Source organism: Chrysemys picta, chromosome 5, assembly GCF_011386835.1.
Source record: "Chrysemys picta bellii isolate R12L10 chromosome 5, ASM1138683v2, whole genome shotgun sequence".
Taxonomy (NCBI): Eukaryota; Metazoa; Chordata; order Testudines; family Emydidae; genus Chrysemys; species Chrysemys picta.
The window spans coordinates 53,513,380-53,533,435 of NC_088795.1; the positions used below are offsets into that span (position 1 = coordinate 53,513,380).

General features: G+C 40.2%; 1 protein-coding gene across 5 annotated transcripts in view; it reads right to left on the minus strand.

Moving 5' to 3' along the window:
- The window catches only part of CLGN (calmegin), a 72,794-nt gene that overhangs the window by 48,066 nt on the left and 4,672 nt on the right, over nt 1-20,056 (minus strand). For all 5 annotated transcript variants that reach the window (XR_006174435.2, XR_010601785.1, XM_005284328.5 and 2 more), the window contains 2 exons: nt 8,061-8,231; nt 5,967-6,040 (listed from right to left, as the gene is read on the minus strand). Coding sequence is in view for 3 of the 5 variants with exons in the window: in XM_005284328.5 (XP_005284385.2) it covers nt 5,967-6,040; nt 8,061-8,231 (245 nt within the window). In the remaining 2 variants the exon portion in view is untranslated. The remainder of the gene's footprint in view (nt 1-5,966; nt 6,041-8,060; nt 8,232-20,056) is intronic.

A 20,056-nucleotide genomic window follows, 5' to 3' on the forward strand; every position in this document is an offset into this window, starting at 1 on the left:
ACTGCACATATACTTTAAGGGATTCACAGGTCTTCAGTGATAGATGCTGAGAAATTAAAACTATATTTATACTTTTTCAGGGACAAAGTATCTGAAATTATTTTAGTCTCCACTTTACCCTAAGTTTTGTGTACGGATATATTGTTTTCCCCACTTAGCTTATTTTGCAAGGTAACTCAATACCACCAGTTCCAGGCATATTAATGAACAAACAGACAATGTATTCAATTATCAGTTATCTACCCAAGAGAAGAACAGCCCATAGCACTCCTTTCATTCTTGCCTCCTAGTACTACTTCAGTGGAGAACACTACATATGGTTTCCCTAAGGACATCACCCTTTTTTGCATCTGGCTATTACTCCAACAGCACAGGGAATAAATAAAAGCAATCTGTTAAAACCTGTTGTGCCATAACTGAAACTATGAATCTGAACTTTTGACAGCTGAGTAACACTTTGATAGAGAACAAAGAAAAATCTGGCTTTTGCTTTCCAGTGCTTCAATATGAATGTTTTCTCAACAGGAGTGAAAGTGAAAAATTATCCTGAGATATTGAGATGCTTAGTGGGATTTAAAATTACAGTGGTATAAGGTCATTCATCTCTGGACCAGTGGCTATATGATGTGTGGGTTTGTGTGTGTGTACAGACACACTCTCTCACTTTAAGCCACACCTACTAGTTCAAAGCTTAAACCTACTAGCCAGGATGAAAGATACTTACACCTCTACACTAAAGAAGCTATTGCGTGCCCATGCTTAAGAAAATCAACTCCTGATGCTGATCATCTGGCTAACCATTGATTAGTGTCCCCATATCCTATTTTTCTGAAAGATCAACTGAGAAAGCTGTGGCAACTCTCTGGAAGTTTGAATCCTCATTTCCTTCAATCTGGCTATAGCCGTGTACAGGGTAAACTGCACTGGATGCGTTATGTGATGCTGTTAGCAATGGATTAAGATAAAGTATACTTGCTGCTGCTTTGACATTGTCAGTAGCCTTTAATGTGTTTCAGCACAAGATTTTGTTGACCACCATTTGTAAAACAGATGTGTAATTTGGGGTATTAGATTCTAGGCTACTCCTGGAGGCAACCTTGTCTCCAATTAGACTTTAACACAACTATCCCCATCTTTAACAACAATCTAATCTTAAAATGACAATGTGCTCCACACAGAGCCACACCTTGGGACCATTTGGTGCACAACAATTAAGTGGAGTTGTATGTTGTGAGCATGTTAGGCAGTGCTCCATGATCTACACGGGCTTTTAATCAGCTTGCATAGGGAAATCAAGGTGTTTTGTTTTAACCTATGTAGCCCAAGTGATTTGGTGCCTGGTTTCCTAAGAAACTCTCTCTCTCTCCCCCGATATACTACTATAGTGAATTGAGCAGAGCACTGAAGTTGGCGTTCCCTCAGTATAGACCAGAAGGAATTGCTGGCAGGCCATTCTCTGAAGGATCCTTGATTTTGGAATGCCTCCCCCTAACCCTTGTCTTCCAGAGACAAGATTGGTTAGCCTTCCATGCACAAAAGTAACCCCCCCCCCCCCCAATCACCTCACATTTAAAAAAAATGTAATTATTTTTAAGGCTGTTGAGGAGCATGGGGGCTAAGATACATATATTAACAAGCAGTCTTGTGTCTATGAAAAAATCACTTACCAAGCATCTCAGGTAGATCAGAAAAAGTAGCATAGGGTATACCCCCAGTACATGCTTAGGATTAGAGAATGAGATTACTAGTTAAAAGAATCAATACTGCAAGTCTTAGATTCCCTCCACAACTCTGAGTAACAGGCTACATGAACTTACTAGAAGTACTGTATCATGTGGATCACTATTTTTTGGGTCAGGTCCATGATCTAACTGGTGGGACAGTTGTTAGACCCCTGAAATGAGCATCAGCGCATGCAGCTCTTCCATGTGAGGAAGAGGACTTTTCTGTACTTTTTTGGGAAGCTAGCCCCACTACTTCAGTGCTAGACCCCCCACAGATCACTGAGAAATCTGAACAATTTGGCTTCCCTCAAAACGGTGCTGGAATGCAAATGAACTCAAGTCTATTCTGTGCCCACCCCATCAAGTCCAATGCTATATTAACAAGAAACTATATTACTATAGTAGATGCATATGATTCATTGTGGCCAGTTCCTAGATATTTACATATGGTTGGTAGGGTAGGGAGAGTGTGCAGATACAAGAATTTTCGAAAGTCCAGGGTTTTTAAAAGAGTGAACAGAGGTGCAAGTTTCCACCTCACAACATTGGTATTTATGGCATCTCCATCCCAGTGATTTTAAGTGAATATGCACTGCTCTATTGGGCTATGATGTTATACCCACACTACACAAACCCAGACAGATAGTGGTTCAACTACAAACTAAGCAGGTGAAGGATGGTAGAGCATGCATTTGGATGTGTCTGACGACGCCTAGTGACGGCAAATCAGCAATGTGGATATACCCATCTGCCTGTTGTGTTCTGTATAATACCTATGAAGCAAGAATGAACTGTCTGTGGAGAGAGGAGCCTGCAGACCTTGCAGTAAGTTATGCTCAGCTGGACAGAAAAGTAGTGCCACCACTTTGATTTGCATTCCTAATGCAGGTAGTGTTGCCAAATCGGAATCTTCACACATGTTGCCAGGTGGAGGTTGGGATGAATGATGTAGAAGCATGAAAGATTTGGATATTTTCATTTTCTATGAAATAAATACTGCTTCTTTAGCTGATGGTAGGTTTTACCTTTTTATAATTTCTTTATCCTGGGTATTGCTTTTCTTTTATTCATTTACTCACTCAACTGTAAATAGTAGAGAGGCTACTCTAACTGTCAATACATCACTTACCTTCAAAGATTGAGTCACAGATAAATGCTGCAATTTGCAAATCAATTTTATTACACATAAATTAGTAGGACAAATGTATTAGGTATGTAGTGCAAAGTAAGAAAACATTAAGGATAAACATGGTTTATGGGACATGAAATGCATGTCCAAGGGATTTAAGTTCTTTCCCCCCTGCTCTCTAGCAAGGATAGAGTATTGTGGAAATGTACATGAGAGAAGATTATAGGGCAATTCAATAACAGATGCTATGGTCTTGTATCATGCAGTTTTGCTTAGAAGGCAACACACACACACACACACACAGGGCCTGTTGCTGAGATAACAGCACTAGTTTCTATGCCCTTGAAATCTCTCACTCAAGCATCCTCTGGAAATCTTGTTCAGGCAGCTTTAATTTTTCCTATCACAATGGATGTAAGCCATTGTCTCTTCTTTTGCCTTATCTTGCAGCAGAGAGCTGTTTTTTCCTCCCCTAATTTAAACAGTTTATCAGAGTCCCTTTTCATGTTCCTCTGCAAATCTAGAAATCATGCTTCTCATTTTCCTCTTCCTCCTCCCCTGACTGGTCAAGAGCTCTGGACTTTAAGTGTCAGATGTATGGTTCTCTCTTGCACTTTCCTGGCCTTGTCATGATCAACACTGAAATGAAAAATATGAAGAGATACTTAGTAATGGCACAGCCAATCTTTAAAATACAAAGGAATTTAATAAAAAAATATATACCAATTTGTTTAGTTTACAATTCCAAAGCATTCTTTCTAGTTATTCTGTTCTCAAGATTCAAACTGGTGAGAAACCAAGACTCTCCAACTTAAAATAGATTATTAGGAAAGGGACTAATGAAATTTAGTCACTGCAGGCTTAACCAGTGCCTGAACAGAATCTCTGTACTGCGAATTTTAGCCAGGGTGAAGGAAGGCCATATTTAGATGACTGGTAAGGCTGATCATTGAAAGAATATTTAGAGTGGAAACTTGATAACAGAACAGGCTCTAGGACTGGTATAATGAGCTTCTGTGTGGCCACAGAGAAATTAACATTGGTCCTAACTTAACTTCTAGAACAGAGTACTGGCCTTACCAAAGATTTGCAGAAGACTGAGAAAAACTATGTCTAAAATAAAGTTCTCCATTAGATTGGCTGGGCAGGGGATGTTTACAGCACCATTATCCTACCTTCCACATACTTGGAGTGGTTTGTTATTTAATGGCACTTCTTCCTGCATTTCAGCATTAACTAAAGAGGCAAAATGAAATAGGATTGCAGCTAGATCAAACAAACTAACTAGCACTCTGGTTCTGCAGTCAGATCCAGGCTGGTGAACCCTTACATGCAATGGTCACTGAGGTCAAAGGGCTCTATGCAGCCCATGCAGATTCAATTACAGGATTGAGGACTAACCAACCTAAATATTCTGGTCCAGCACGTAAACCATTACATGTTGAGACTGTAGTACCCAATATGTTGACTACCACAATAAAATTTGCTTGTTTCAACGTTTTTATATATATATATATGGATGGACTGACTTCATTTTCTGCCCCATTCAGCTACAATTTTGAGATGGGAGAGGGCATGGCACCTTACTAGGACATGCTCTAGGCCTGGGGACTTTTGCCTTTACAAGGTTCATTGCCCTAAGTAATCAAATATGGAAGAGGTGAAAGAGGACTGCTGAACTGGTCAATCTGGTAGAACTGAATGAGTGGGGGATGGGGAGAGAAGGAGGAAGAGAAGGAAATTCAGGAAGGACTAGCCACTTGTGCTAGAGCAATTAAGCCAGAGATTGGCAGCAATTAGTTTTAGAACCACACTGTATGAAAAATCATTCTGCCAAACCCCTAGAGCATGCAAAGCCAGCCATTATCAGTTGAAACAATGGGGGGGGGGGGAGAGAAACCCACACATACCTTGTGGAGAGGGGTGCCTCATCTCCCAAGCAATCATCCTCCTGAAACTTCTTAGTTTGAGATTCTCTGAAGACATTTGGGATTCTGCTATGGTCTCTTGCAGCTAGTGACCCTGCCCCATACATTTTGGGTTAGCAGTCTCCTCCCCCTGGTCCCTCAGTCTGGTTCTTGGTTCTGTTCAACACTATCTCTAGCTCCATAATAAGAGTGCACCAAGAATATGGTTAGTTCATCATAAAGGTACAGGTTTTCTTCCAAAACTTCATAGCATTGTTCGCATCACAGAGACTGTTATACTGAACCTTCAGCCTATTTCTTTTCCCCCGACACAGTTTACTACATCTAAGCAATACTCAGTTCAGCCAGATGTTCAAATATCTGACCATGCATCAAAATGCTTGTTAAATTATAGATTGCCACTGGAACCCACATCTTCTGCTTGCCCCAGGTATACATGGGTGTCCAGCTTGGGCCTACGAGAAACAAGCTGATATAATTTCAAGACATGCTCTAGAACTGGCTTTTTAAACAATATAAATTGATCACAAAGTGGATACTGACAAGAAAGATCCAGCAGTAGTGATAACACCTGTACTGTTGGGAGCAGTAGTATGTGTGGGTGAGTTGTGCATTACAGACATTAAAGGGATCCTAAAAGTTATTAGGCTGTCAAATCTGGTCAATGCCATAATAGCTATCTTATATAGGTACCTTCAAGGTATAAGATGTTAATGCTATCCAGTGTAGCTGTGGATGTTCTCATTATCCATGTAAATGTCTAATCTTTTTGAACAGCATAAAGTGGTATGTGGCAAATAATGTGATAAATGAATGAGACATCACCACTGAATATAAAGGAAAGTTTTTACGAACACAGATTATTCTATAACCCCAGACATCTCAAAAGGTAGTGACTGGGAGACTTCAAAGTGGACAAGATATGGGAGGGGGGACGCGCGGGGGGAAGAGTACAGTAAAACAGTTTTGCTTAAAATAGAGAACTCACTGACTACTTAGTAGAGCTTTCCCATTTCAAACATCTTTGAAATACCTTTAGAAAATACTTTACTAAAATTACAGAACAAACAAGTTGTGATCAGTGAACTATGAGCAGTTCTGGCCAGACTACTGGCTCTAGATGTTATCAGTTATTCAAACTGCTGAAATTCAAGGTTTACAATGTAATCTGTTATGAACACTTACCCAGTCAATACTCCATCATCAAAGGTTTCTGTAAAATATACTTCCCCAGTAGGTTTTGGAGTCTTGTACATAACCTAAAGACATTTACACAAATATGTACAATGCATGAATTATAACTTTTTTTACTGAAATACATCATAGCTCATATGTACATTTATACCTGATGCAAGAAATACAATCAATTGTAATTCTCTGAGAAGTAGTCAGCCCCAACTACTTTTAACATACATGGTATTTTCTAGGTAGTATCTTGACTATCTTGGGCTTATTACATTTTCTATATTATATTGTTTAAGTTTAAAAAGTTCATGGTAAACTGATTATTTTACCCAGCACAAAATAGTCTCTATTAGCCCTGGAGGTGGCTAATGGATTCCACTAAACAGACTAAAGTATATGGAAGTTGAATATATTCCTAAGAATTAAAAAGGTGTGTGTGTTCTGTGCCTACAGATATAAAAAAAAAAAAAAGTTAAGCACCTATTGGGTACCTATGCACTAATATTTTCAGTGCGTGATGCTTAGCAGCATAAGCTATTGCATATCTAAAAGCATAAATGGAAGATCAAAAGGCATAATCATTATGGCCAAAATGTGCAAGATATTGTCAATAAGGGAAAACGTAGGGAGAAGTTAGCGAACTTGTCCTGATCCTTATCTTCCTACCTATTTCTTTCCTCCACTCACTTTTTCCATTCTGTGTGGTTTTCTTCCCCATGTGGTTAAGTGGTATATTAGAATTTATTTTACTATTTGAAAAAGAAACCTCTTGCTGTATTTTGTAAGCATATCCCTCCTGCCCAAGGTATGATGTAATTTACAACAAACAACATTTTAAATATATTATCTACAAAAAATTGACAGAGAGGGAGAGATGAACAGAAGCTACTGAAACTAAAAAGGTGACCAAAATTGAAACAAGGATAAACCCAAGCAATATTTTCTGCTTTAACTTCCAGAAATGCAAGTGAGATGGCAGGATATAGTACTATTAAGTACCCTGAGAGAAGGAGCTAAGTCCTGCCTTAAGCATAAGTGTCAAAGCCTTAGTGAAGCTCCCCCCACTGGGCACTGACCAGGCTGTTTGGACCCACATACTAGGCCCTTGGGTCACTGAGTGGCTCTAGCCATCTCTGGAGCTAACCTCTCTGGCACACTTCTTGGGCACAAACCATCTGGAACCCCTTAGCCCAGCTGCCTGGGGGCCCTCCCCCCCAAGATTGAGCCCCTTATGACTCCTCAGTAGCTTAAGTACATCCTTTTGAGAGAGCACCACCCTAGTGGGAGTTCTGGTTTCCAGTTAACCCTTTCAAAGGTATGCAACTGTTGAATCAAACATACATGGACTTTGTCTAAAGATTTCTAAAAACAATCACTTTAGACATCAGATATAAAGAGCCATACAAAAATAATACCTGTACCATTCCCTGCCTCAGTCTCTTAACCACTCTTGAGCATTCTTTGGAATTTGGTTAGAGTCTAAGGAGTCCAAGATCTTCCTCTCTCCCGTCCCCAACATATGGCTTCTCCTGAAGGACATGTAGTCTCCTTTCTAACCTCTCTAGACAGACACCTTCAGCTTGGCATGTCTGGCAGTCAAAAATAGTTTCCCTCTTTCAGGAAACATGCTTCTTTGTTCCTCTCAGCCAAATTTCTCAGCCTCTAGTTTTATAGGGCTGTATCAACACCTCACCCACTGGAAAGAACTTAATTCCTTAAGACCAAGTAGGTAGCAACAGAACAATGAACATGTAAACCACGTCACATCATTTTCACAAAGATATAGAAGTTTCCCACATTCTTCATAATAAACGAAGTAATTTGCCAGGTGTGGCAAACCAACTGCAAGCTCTGCAATTCATTCAGCCATATTTTAATCACTGAGCACCCCCTGACAATGGAAGGCCTGAGTTTCTACTCTGGTAGTTTGGGTTCATACACAAGGTTTGCTGCCACATAGCAACTAAAGAAAATCAACCGAGTGACTACATGTGATTTGTCAACTACACATATTCACTGTCAAATCTCTGTATTCCTTAGAAGAGTTACCCATTTTGTAAAACAAGTTTTGGCTGATGTCAACAATAACCTTACCTCTAGAGAAGAGCTGCCTTTGTCAAGATCAGTTTCTTGCGAGTTCTTGTCAAAATCCTCGACCTCAACATCTGCATCCTGGATTTCTTCATCATGCATTTCTGCAGTTACTGAGCTGATTAACAAGACACCCAAACACAGCCAATCCCAATGGAGTTGCATACTGGTTATCTGCAGAATTAATAAGTACATTGTCACTGCAAAAATATAGTTTACCTCCTTAACAGTTATTTGCAGAAAGAGCTACAGGAGAAAAACATTTAAAGATAACATGGGACAAAGACTGAATATGCATTTTGTTATTTGCATTTTTTTCCAAAAGCTCAACAGCTTTGATAACCCTCATGAAAGCATTCTGAACAAAATAATTAAATTTGACAATGGAGTTAAAAGGTAGCAACCTGTTCTACTGTCTTACAGTTTTCTCTTCCTGTTCCATCCAAGGAACGTCTGATATAACTGGTGCATCCAAGATATACTTATCCCCATTACTGGAGATTTTTAAGAACAGATTAGACAAATGTATGCTAGGGATGTTCTAGGTATTCATAATCCTGCCTCAATTCAAGGAAAATGGACCAGATGAGCTTTTGAAGTCCCTTCAAGTCCTACACATCTATGGATTACTTTCTAGATACCACTCAGATGGAGACCATCTTGGCTGGTGTTAGGCAACTTTTCTATTGTTCAGACAACTGCAGAGTTTCACTCTAGCGTACTGGTGGTTGAGAATATCCATGGACTGCCTCCGCAAGATTTAAAAACATATTTCAACACTTGCTAAAGCTAGTTTTGGGGTACCACCGTCACTGCACATGTCCGCAAGGCCTACGTCCAGCCTCTGTCCAACAAGAGTAGCTATGGTGTGACACCTTAACGCCTTCTGGGCTACTCACAAAAGAATGCGTTCGCTTTCCTCCTCCTATTCCCAACACAAAAACACACAACCCCCCCTCCTTTGACCTACCATATCAGAAAACTGACCATAAACAAACGAACAAAAAACCACACACACATACAAACAAACTCCACTTTGGGAATCTTCAGCTATCACTGAACGGGAAATGGTCTATTTATTTGTCTTCTCCTATGGTGTTCTCTAATCTTTCATCAGAATGATAGTTTGGATGAAAAAAAAAAAAAAGAAAAGCGTTTACATCTCTTAACGAGATGATCATCTTCTGAAAAGGGTACTTAAAGTAAACTTTTCTCCTCCCAGTTCAGTAGCTGGGTCTGCAATTCATAATCAAAGACAAAAACAATGCTAAGGAGGTGTTTTTTTTTTTTAAATCATCAATTCTTATCCATCGTGTACCTAGTTTTTAAAAGCCTCTCCACTGGCAATTGCTCCAAATTCTAAAAATCCACTTGTTAATCCTTCTCTTCCAGCACTCACCAGCCCAGGGACTAAGTCTACTCACCAGATCAAATTGTTAGTGCTTCAAACCACAACTGCTCCTGGTCTATCTCCAGCTAGGTATCTTCAGCTTGGACTGACAGACACCACCCTTCACTCCAAAATTAATACCTCACACCCATTGATGTTGATCAGTCCCCTAGACAGTGATTCTGTTTATACCGTTAACCACCCCATACCTCAACAGAATCCTCTGCTGAGATGGCAGAAGGCCCCCCCCCCTACTTTCCAAGGTGGATAAAAGTCAATGATATTTTATTTAAATTGGATTTTTTTTGATAAAATGCTTTTGTGGAAAAACGTATCTAGAGATTGAACTATAATGTATCTTAATTAAAATTAAGATCTCTCATCATGGAATAGGGATTGTAAATTCTAATTCTATAGTATGAGACAATATATTCATTTAATGTTTAAGAAGAGGTTTGTAAATGAGTTCCAATAGTTCATGGATTAGGGACCCAAACTTATGGGGTTCCAGGGGTTTCTGTATAAATTATTTAGGTTAATCTTTCTATCTACCCAATGGGACTCAGTGCTCAGTCTAGAAGATACCATCAGAGATGCTTAATTTTGCAGTTCTCAAACTCTGGATTTGGGTCTCCAGAGATAACATGCTTGTTAACAGCAAAAAATGTTTTTAAATAAATATATAGAGGTGAAAAATAACAGACCTCAACCCTATTGTCCCTCTTCAAATTTGTGTACACAGAGTCAATCCCTCACCTCTCAAAGTGCAAAGTTTCAAAAAGTTCAATGAATAGAAGATCGTTGGGGGCGGAATAGATCTGGACAAGGAGAAAACTCTGGAAATAAATGAGAGAAGGGAAGGGACAAGCAGTAGAAACAAAAGTGAAACTGTTTGAGCAGCATATTCCAGAAGTCTTGAGGTCTTTCTGCATGTAACCTTCATTGATTTGAGATCTACCATAGCATTCTCTCACTAGAAGAGAAAACCTATAATGGCAGCAGGCCATAAGAGACTCACTTTGGGAATATTTTAATGAAGTTCCTCTACCTGTGGTTAAGACAGGCATGCATGCAAAATGCAAACAGTGCAACAAAGAAATGCAAGGCCTGGTTGCCCGAATGAAACATCATGAGAAATGTTGTTTCTCAGGAGTAAGCTGCATTGAAAATGATGAAAGGAACATGTCTGAACATGCAGGATCTTCAGGTTGGTAAACTTTTTTATTTCATACTTCTTTCTTAAGGACTGCCTGTCTTCCTTCTGGACTATTCTTGAATTCTCATGTTTGAGCAAAAAAATATAGATAGTACCATAGAGTAACAACATTTTAGATACAGTTGTGATAAAAATAAATAGCTGAAATAGGCAGATCTTCCTTTTACAATTTCATCTTTAAAGTAGTATTGAGTGGCAGTGAATGCAATGAGGAATAGTAATAATTAAATAACTGCATTGACTTATTTTGCTTAGGAGAATCCATCCCCAAAACACACAATTCTGAAGACTAGCCACCTTCAAGATCACCATCATTTTCTATAGTTTGAGTTATCTGCCAATGATAATATTTCAGTCACATCATGTATGTCACGTAGCCACAGTATATTACCTGTAGCACAAAAAAAAAAAAAATGCAGAAATAAATCATAGAAAAGTTTCTGATAAGAACCAGCAGATTACAAAAAAGAGGTAATTGATTAAAAAGTTGCCCGGTTTGTTTATGCAACTCTCCTTTCCATAGGATTGAGAACCCACACTTCATTAACCTGGTTCAGTCATTAAGACCAGGATACAGTCCACCCAACAGAGCACATATTGCAGGCAAATTGTTGGATAAGGCATATGAAAGAGAAACTGAGCAGTGGGCAAAAGGTCTAGAGTGTGAAATTGTTAACCTGAGTCTTGATGGGTGGAGCAATGTCCACAATGATCCTATTGTATGTGCTTGTGTGACAGAGAAAGGGAATGTCTTCCTTACAGAAACAATTGATACATCAGGAAATGCACACACAGCAGAATACTTACAAGTAGCAGCAGTAAAAACTATAAAAGGGGGCGGGGGGGAAGATTCAAATGTCTGGTACACAGCTTGGTCACAGACAATGCTGCAAATGTATCCAAGATGAGAAGAAATTTAGAAGAAAGTCAACCTAATAACATACGGTTGCAGTGCTCATTTGATGCACCTCCTAGCCAAAGACTTCAGTGTTCCAGAAATAAAGGCTAATGTTATTGAAATTGCAAAATACTTCCGTAACAATCACTTTGCAGTAGCTGTTCTGAAAAAAAAAGTGGGAGGAACCAAGCTAACTCTCCCATTGCATGTCTTGTGGACCTCAGTAGTGGACTGTTTTGAGCACTATATAAAGAACTGGCCTAATCTGATGACAGTTTGTGAACAAAATCGTGAAAAAATAGATGGCACTGTCACAGCCAAAGTTCTTAACACTGGGCTTAAAAGAAATGTTGAGCACCTGATGAGTACTCTGAAGCCTATTTCTGTAGCCTTGAACAAAATGCAGGGAAATAGCTGTTTTATTGCTGATGCTGTTGAAATCTGGAAGGAACTGAGTGAGATCTTAAAAAGAGAAATATGCAATGACAGAGTTAAATTACAAGCATAAAAAAAACGAATGGGACAAGCACTATCTCCAGCTCATTTTCTTGCAAATATTCTCAATACTCAGTACCAGGGTCAAACCTTAACTGATGAAGAACAGGACATCCAGCAATCATCCCTCCATAATGTCAACTATAATAAAACTTCAGAGCTAAAGGTGAACCATTCAAGAAATATGTTTGCTGATTATGTTTTAAAGAAAGTCACACCAATGAACTGGTGGAAGTCACTTAAACACTTGGATTCAGAGATTGTTGAAGTGATAATCTCACTTTTAAACAGCAGCAGCTTCTTATGCTGGAGTAGAAAGAATATTTTCTTCATTTGGACTAATTCATTCCAAATTGAGAAATCGTTTGGGACCTGAAAAAGCAGGAAAGCTTGTTTTTCTTTTCTAGATTATGAACAAACAGGAAAATGAAGATGAAAACGACTGAATTAGCTGCAGAAGCCATTATTTTAAGTTTCTCATGTTGACTTGGCTGACCTAGTCAATTTAATTGTTTGGTTTTTTTTTAAATATTTAATTTAACTATTTTAGTTAACAATTTTAACAGAAACAAACCTGATTTAAAAAAAGTTTTACTAAGTTCAAATGCTTGTTTTGTTAAACTATTATATGTTTGCTGTTGGAGAAAAAAAATCCAGAATACATAATGTAATTGTTTTAGTTAACTAAAACAATTTAAATGTCTGTCTGGTGATGTTCTCCTCCTAATACAGCATGGCAAGAAAATCCTCCAAATAGTAATGATTAACCTGTTAAATTGGAGATAGCTCACCTCCCAATGACTTATCAAAGGTAACTGAAGCAGATATTAAATGAAATAACCAAACAATCACTCATTTTCTGATATAGCTGTAAAACTTATTTTGAAAACTTTTCAGATTAATCACTTTAAAAATGTATAGTGTGTACCTTCTAAAAATGAAAGCTACATCTATCTCTGAGTTGTGAAGAATATGTATTAAGGTTATAACAACCAATAAGAATGCACTTTTAATGTAGGAAGACTCGATTTAATCATGTATTTCTGACTAGTGATTTGAATCAAATTGATTCAAGTCAAATCCACCCTGGTTGGAAGGTGTCTAGTTACTGAGGCAGGGGACTGCAGGAAAAGAAGAGGGATTGGAGGGGCCTCATGGCTGAGATATCTGAAAACTGCCCTGGAAACCTGGATTCTATCCCTAGCTCTGCCAGAGTTCCTATGTAATGCTAAGTAAATCACTTAAACTAAACATTTCTGATACGGTCAATAATTGTGTGTGTGTTATTTTCTGGATGCCCAACTTGAAACTTAGGGGTCAGACTTGCAGAAGTGCTGTGTGCTTACAGCGGAGACTGTAGTAAATGAGAGCTGTACTTGAATAGGAATTGCACTATCATGTTAAGTACTCTGGCGGGGGGGGTGGGGAAATCAGGTCCTAAGCAGCTCAACATGGGCACCCAAAGTCTCTGGATACTTCTGGCTTTAATCTGCGTGCCTCAAATCCCCATCTATAAAACCAGGGATAATGTCACCCCCCACCTCACAGAAGTTTTGAGAAGGTGAATTAATGTTTGAGGAATAAGTACAATAGACTTATTAAGAGAGGAAAGCCCATAAGCAAAATTCATAGCAGGATTCGAATAGGGACATTACTGAACCACCAACTGGTTCGGTTTCTATTAAAATCTCTGAAACTGTCTATAACCAGACCACAGATAAGTATTTGGGAAAGTTCAAGTTGGAAGGCAACTTGGGTGAAAGTGATCATGAAATAGTAAGAAAAGTAGTAAGTGAGCAGCAGCAGAAGAGCTGACCTCAAAAAAAGCAGACTAACAAATTTAAAGAGAACTGGTAGGTAAGATCCCATAGGAAGAACATTTAAAGGACAAGAATTCAGGAGGGCATGCAGTTTCTCGGCAAAACAATATTAAAAAGGCACAAACCACAGCAAACTATCCCAATGCAAAGGTAAGATAGAAAGAATAGAAGAGGCCAATATGGGTGCATAGGGGTGTTTTGTTTTGTTTTTAAACTGACCAGATCAAAAAAGAATCCTATGAAAAAAAGTGGAAACGGACAAATTGCTAATAAGTACAAAAGAACAGCACAATCACGTCGCAACGAAATCAGAAACTCTAAGGCACAGAATGAGTTACATCTAGTAAGAGACAAAAAGGCAATAAAAAGATTCTAATACATTTGGAGTAAGAGAAAGACAAAGGAGAGTGTCGATCCATTATTAGCAGGGAAGAAGGGCTAACGGAGGACACCAAAGAGGCTGAGGTGTTTTAATTAGTGTTTTGCTTCACTAAAAGGTTAATTGTGATCAGATGCTTAACAATTAATAAGAGCAACAAAGGGGAAGGAACACAAGCCAGAATAGGGAAAGAACAGGTTAAAGAATATTTAAGACAAGTTATATGCACTCAAGTCAGAAGGGCCTGATGAAATTCACCCTAGGGTACGTAAGGAACTAGCTGAAGCAATCACTGAACCATTAGCAATTATCTTTGAGAACTCTTGGAGGACAGGTAAAGTCCCAGAGGACTGGAGAAGGGCAAACATAGAACCTATCTTTAAAAAGAGGAACAGAGCACCTGGGGAATTACAGACCTGTCCACTTAATTTTGATGCCTCAGAATATACTGGAGCAAATTAAACAAATTGTAAGCACCTAGAGGATAATAGGGTGATATGTAATAGCCAACATGGATTTGTCAAAAACATCATGCCAAACCAACCTAATTTTCTTCTTTAACAGTGTAATTTCTCTACTGGATAGGGGGAAAAGCTGCAGACGCGATACATCTTGACAGTCCCTCATGACAGCCTCATAACCAAACTAGGAAAACTTGGTGTAAACAAAATTACTATAAAGTGGGTGCAAAAGGGGAAGTATTCCAGGCTGTATTAACAGGAATGTCACCTGTAAGACAAGGGAGGTAACTGTTCTGCTCTACTTGGCACTGGTGAGGATTCATCTGGAGTAATATGTCCAGTTTTGAGCATCATACTTTGAGAAAGATGTGGACAAATTGGAGGGAGAAAGAGAGACAGACACCCCTTCCCTCCCACCCCCCGGGAGTGTGGAAAAAGGAAAATATGTAGAAACATGACCTATGAAGAAAAAACTAAATATACCCATTTTTTTAAACCTGAGTAAAGTAGACTGGGGGGAGGGGGGAAGAGAGCAGATAGCAATCTTCAAATGTGTTAAGGGCTGTTGTAAAAAGGATGATGATTAATTGTTCTCCATGTCCACTGAGGGCAGGATAAGCTGATTCCTTCTTCATTTGCAGCAAGGGAGATTTTGATTAAATAGTAGGAAAATTTTCTAACTATAATGCTAGTTAGGCACTAGAACAGGTTATCTAAGGAGGTTGTGGAATCCCCATTATTAAAGGTTTTTGTATCCCATTATGAAGCTTCCTAGGTAGGGTTACCATTAGTCCGGATTCTCCCAGACATGTCCGGCTTTTTTTGAGTTAAAAATAGCGTCTGGGGGGAATTTGTAAATGGCCGGACTCCCTCTCCCATGCAGAGCGCGTGCAGCTGACAGGGCAGCCGGCCGGATCCTGCCACTCGCACGGGGCTCTGGCAGCCAGAGCCCCTCCTCCGCTTCCCCCTCCTCTCCCCTGCAGCTTGAAATCACTCCCCTCCTCTCTCTCCCTCCCTCCCCCTCCCTGCATTCGCAGATCGCCGGCTGTTCGCATCGGGCCTCCGGCAGTCTGGAGCTCCTCCCCCTGCTCACCCTCCCCTGCTGCCCAGCACGCCGCTCCGCAGCACTCTGAGAGGCACGGTAAGGGGGTCAGGGGGTCGGAGAAGGGGCAGGGAGGTTCTGGAGGGGGCAGTCAAGAGACAGGGAGCAGGGTTGGATGGGTCGGGAGTTCGGGGGGGGGCTGTCTGGGGGTGTGGATAAGGTTTTGGGCAGTCAGGGTACAGGTAGGGGGTAGGGTCCTTGGGGGGCAGTCAAGGGACAAGGAACAGGGAGGCTTAGATAGGGGGTGGGGGTCCTAGGGGGCAGGGGTCCTAGGGGGCAGTTAGTGGCAGAGGTCCCAAGAGGGGGCAGTCAGGGGACAAGGAGCAGGGGGGGGTTGGGGGTTCTGAGGGGGGCAGTCAGAGGGTGGGAAATGGGAGGGAGTGGATGGGGCGGGGCGGGGCAGGGCAGGATGGGGCTCCCTCCCCCCCCCCCCCCCCCCCAGTGTCCTCTTTTTCGATTGTGGAAATATGGTAACCCTATTCCTGGGGGTACCCAAGGTTGCGAGGCACCTTGCTACCACCTATCCTTAGCATGAAGGAGCCTAATCTGTGCCTGCTGAGGGCCAGCACCCTAAACTCTTCAACCACAGAGAACACAAGTACTCCACTCCAGAGCTACACAAGCCCCACTTGCTCTCTACAGGTTAGTGATAGGCACACTCCAATCCCCAAGTATCCCCCAGGTCCACTGCTTCCAAAAGTAGCAGCTTACCATTTTCCCTTCAGTTGACCACTCTGTTTATGTGTATAGGGAAAACAAGTTTAACTAAGTAGAGATTTCAAAGACAACAAATAGAAATTCTGGAAACAAATGGTTACACAAAATAAAATCATAACATACCTTCTAGAACTTAGACTTAACTAGTTACTGTTTTACAGTATTGCTCCATGTTTTTCAGCCAGGTATGCTGTGATCCGTTCCCCCCCTGAAAACACACACACAAAGCTTGTCTCCTCCCTTTGCACCACAGTATACCCCAAAATTCCATTGTCTTTAGTTGTAAACAGGACTCCCACTGCTGTATTATCTCCCCACAGATCTCCTTTTATGTGAGTTCACAATTTTTTCATTAGCACTAGGCTCCGTAAGACAAATGTATAGTGTGTCTCACAATGTAAAATGACCAGCCAGAGAGTTTACTGCCCCTGCCTGCTTCCTGATGACTTTTGTCAAGGCTGATTCCCTACTCTGGCACTTCAAATGCAGAAGGTGTGGGCCCGCAAGGATTTTAAAAATTAATACTGGCCACTCCAGGCTGGTATTAAACTCCAAAGGTCACAGCTTCTCTCTGACCTTGGACGGGTAGATGCTGCCACTGCTCAAGAGCAACCTTCCCTCCTTTTGAGAGCCCAGGAAGGAACACTTGGGAATTCCTTCCTGTGGGGTACCCTCAAGTCATTTCACCCACCCTTCCCAGGAAGGGCTGAGAAGAAGAAAAAAAATGGGGGAGATCAGCTGTTGCCACCAGCTAATTAAACATGCACAAGAGTCTTGGGGACATAAAAAAAGCCAATCAGGGTCTTAAAAATAGTTAAATTTTATTAAACCCAAAAAAGAAAGGAAACCGATTTCGAACTTAGGCTTTTTGCTAGATCTTAAGAGAACAATTACAAAATTTAAGCATCAAGATAGCTCTCTTGAGTTCAGCTTAAAGGTTACAAGCAAAACAAGAGCATCTGGGGTTAGCACAGAGAAATCTACAAGCCAATAAGAAATAACCCTAATCACATCTTCCTAGACATTCCCTGATTACTTACATATCCAGAGAGCAACAACAGACAAAGGGAAGCCCCCCCCCCATTTTAAAAGTTCTAGCCCTTCCCATTGGCTCTTTTGGTCAGGTGCCCACTCCCTTTCTTTTATTTGGGGGACTTTAACCCTATACAGGTAAAGCAGGCAGAGAACAGCTACCAAGAGGGACTTTATAGCTAACTGGCTGGGTGTCCATAAAAAGGGAGCTCCCTCCCCCCTTCATTTATCACAACCTGTTTTAAGTTATATACCTTATGAACACAGTTTTAATTAGATAAATTACTCCTTAAATATCATCCAAACATATTGGTTGACAATCATTGCAAAATGTAAGTTACTGGCTCTTATTAGAGACCTTGCCTGCCAAACTATTACACAGATACCTGAGACAGGGGATCTTCGTAAACCCTTATGTACTCCTTATGCCCACTACCAGCTGGCATCAAGGGGTCCCTGGATCACACCAATGTAGGTACTTATAGACTATGATCAAGTCATCCTTAATCCTCCTCTTTCTCACACTAAACAGAGTGAGCTCCTTGAGTCTATTGCTATAAGACATTTTCAAACCCTTTAATCATTCTCATGCCTCTTCTCTGAACTCCTCCCAATTTATCAACATCCTTCTTGAGCTACAGACACCAGAACTGGACACAGTAATCCAGTAGCAGTCACACCAGTGCCAAATATTTTACCCCTACTCGATGTTCCCATTTAAACACTATAAATCACATTACCCTTTTCACCACAGCATTGCACACAAGTTCAGCTGATTATCCACTATTCAGAAGTCCTTTTCAAACTCACTGCTTCCCATAATGAAAGACACTCCCCCTCCCCCCCCAATCCTATAAAGTATGGCCTATATTCTTTGTTCCTTGAGGAATGACTAATATTTGGCCATATTAAAATGCACATTGTTCGCTTGTGCCCAGCTTACCAAATGATCCAGATCACTGTAACAGTAGCCTGTCCTCTTCGCTATTTACCATTGCTCAATCCTTGGGTCATCTCCAAATTTTTTCAGTTTTCATATTCTCACTGACAAAAGTGTTAAATACCATAGGGCCAAGAACCAGTCCCTGTGGGACCCCACTAGAAACACCTGTTCAATAACGCCTCCTCATTTACAACTACATATTGAGACCTCTCATGGGTGACCTCTGTAACATTAAACTTCAGTCACCTAAAGGATCAGTCCTCTGTTTCTTCGTAACTGTTGCTCAGGAGTAGGGCAGTACAATTGTTTTCTGCACAACCTCAAAGGTTGTCTACCACCTTTTTAGTTTTCCAGTGGAGGAGGTCTCACCACATTTGTCTTCCTTAGAGTAATTATTTTTTCTACTAGTTGAAGCAAGTTAGTTCTGTAGTTCAGAGCTTCCATCTTCAATTCTTCTTTGAAAAGATGGTATTTAGCCCAGGTCCTTACTTTGTCCACAGCCAAGAAACCACTTCTACAAGTCTATTTCTCTCCCTTATTTTTGCCTTAAATCTAGACATCTTTAAGAACACAGGTTAATGCTTTGGGCAAGTGATAATACTAAGGATATATGAAAATTGAAGAAAGTCAGATCTTATTCTTTCTTCATGGGAATCTTTAAAACAAGCATTTTTTAAAAAACATCTCAGTAGATCGAACCAAATATGCCAAGTTAGCAAAGCTCCCAATAAAATCCTCAAAGCCTTAGGTTGCATACGTTAGAGCTTTGTTCAATAATATTTGCAATTCCTTCAAATGCTACAAGAGTGATATTCCTTCCTCAACTGAGAAGTCTTCGGTTCTTTTAGTTTCATTTGATACAAATAAAGCAAGCAAATAAAATTAAAATTATAAAAAAAAATTGAGAACTTTATTATTAAACTTGTATTTGATATTTCTTCCCTTCCTGGGAATTTATTCTTTTTGCTAATTCCCATAAGTAGCATCCAGACCAGCACATGCCCATGTATGAGAAACAGACGATTTCTTGCAATTTCTCATAATGGAGGATATCCACTGGTCTGCAGGTTCTCCACATACACCTCTACCCCGACATAACACGACCCAATATAATGCTAATTTGGATATAACGCAGTAAAGCAGTGCTCTGGGGGGCTGCGCATTCCAGTGGATCAAAGCAAGTTCGATATAACGCGGTTACACCTATAACGTGGTAAGATTTTTTGGCTCCCGAGGACAGCGTTATATCAAGGTAGGAGATGTATATAATATAGAATTAAGACTTCCATAATATATAAAGGTATTATGTTTTATGTAGTTTCAGTTTTAGAAGTAGTTTCCTGTGGAGAGACTGTAGTACTACCAGAGAGAGGAAAAATTCTACAGCCTAAACTGCCTCCACTAAGGTGGCATGAGCAGGAATAAATCATGAGTATCATCCAGACCCTCTTTATTACAAGAAATAAAGTTACAGGTAAGGAAATTGTTTCAAGACAACTTCAAAAGTAGGATTTCATAAAAGAGGAGAAAAGATGGTTGTGAGGCA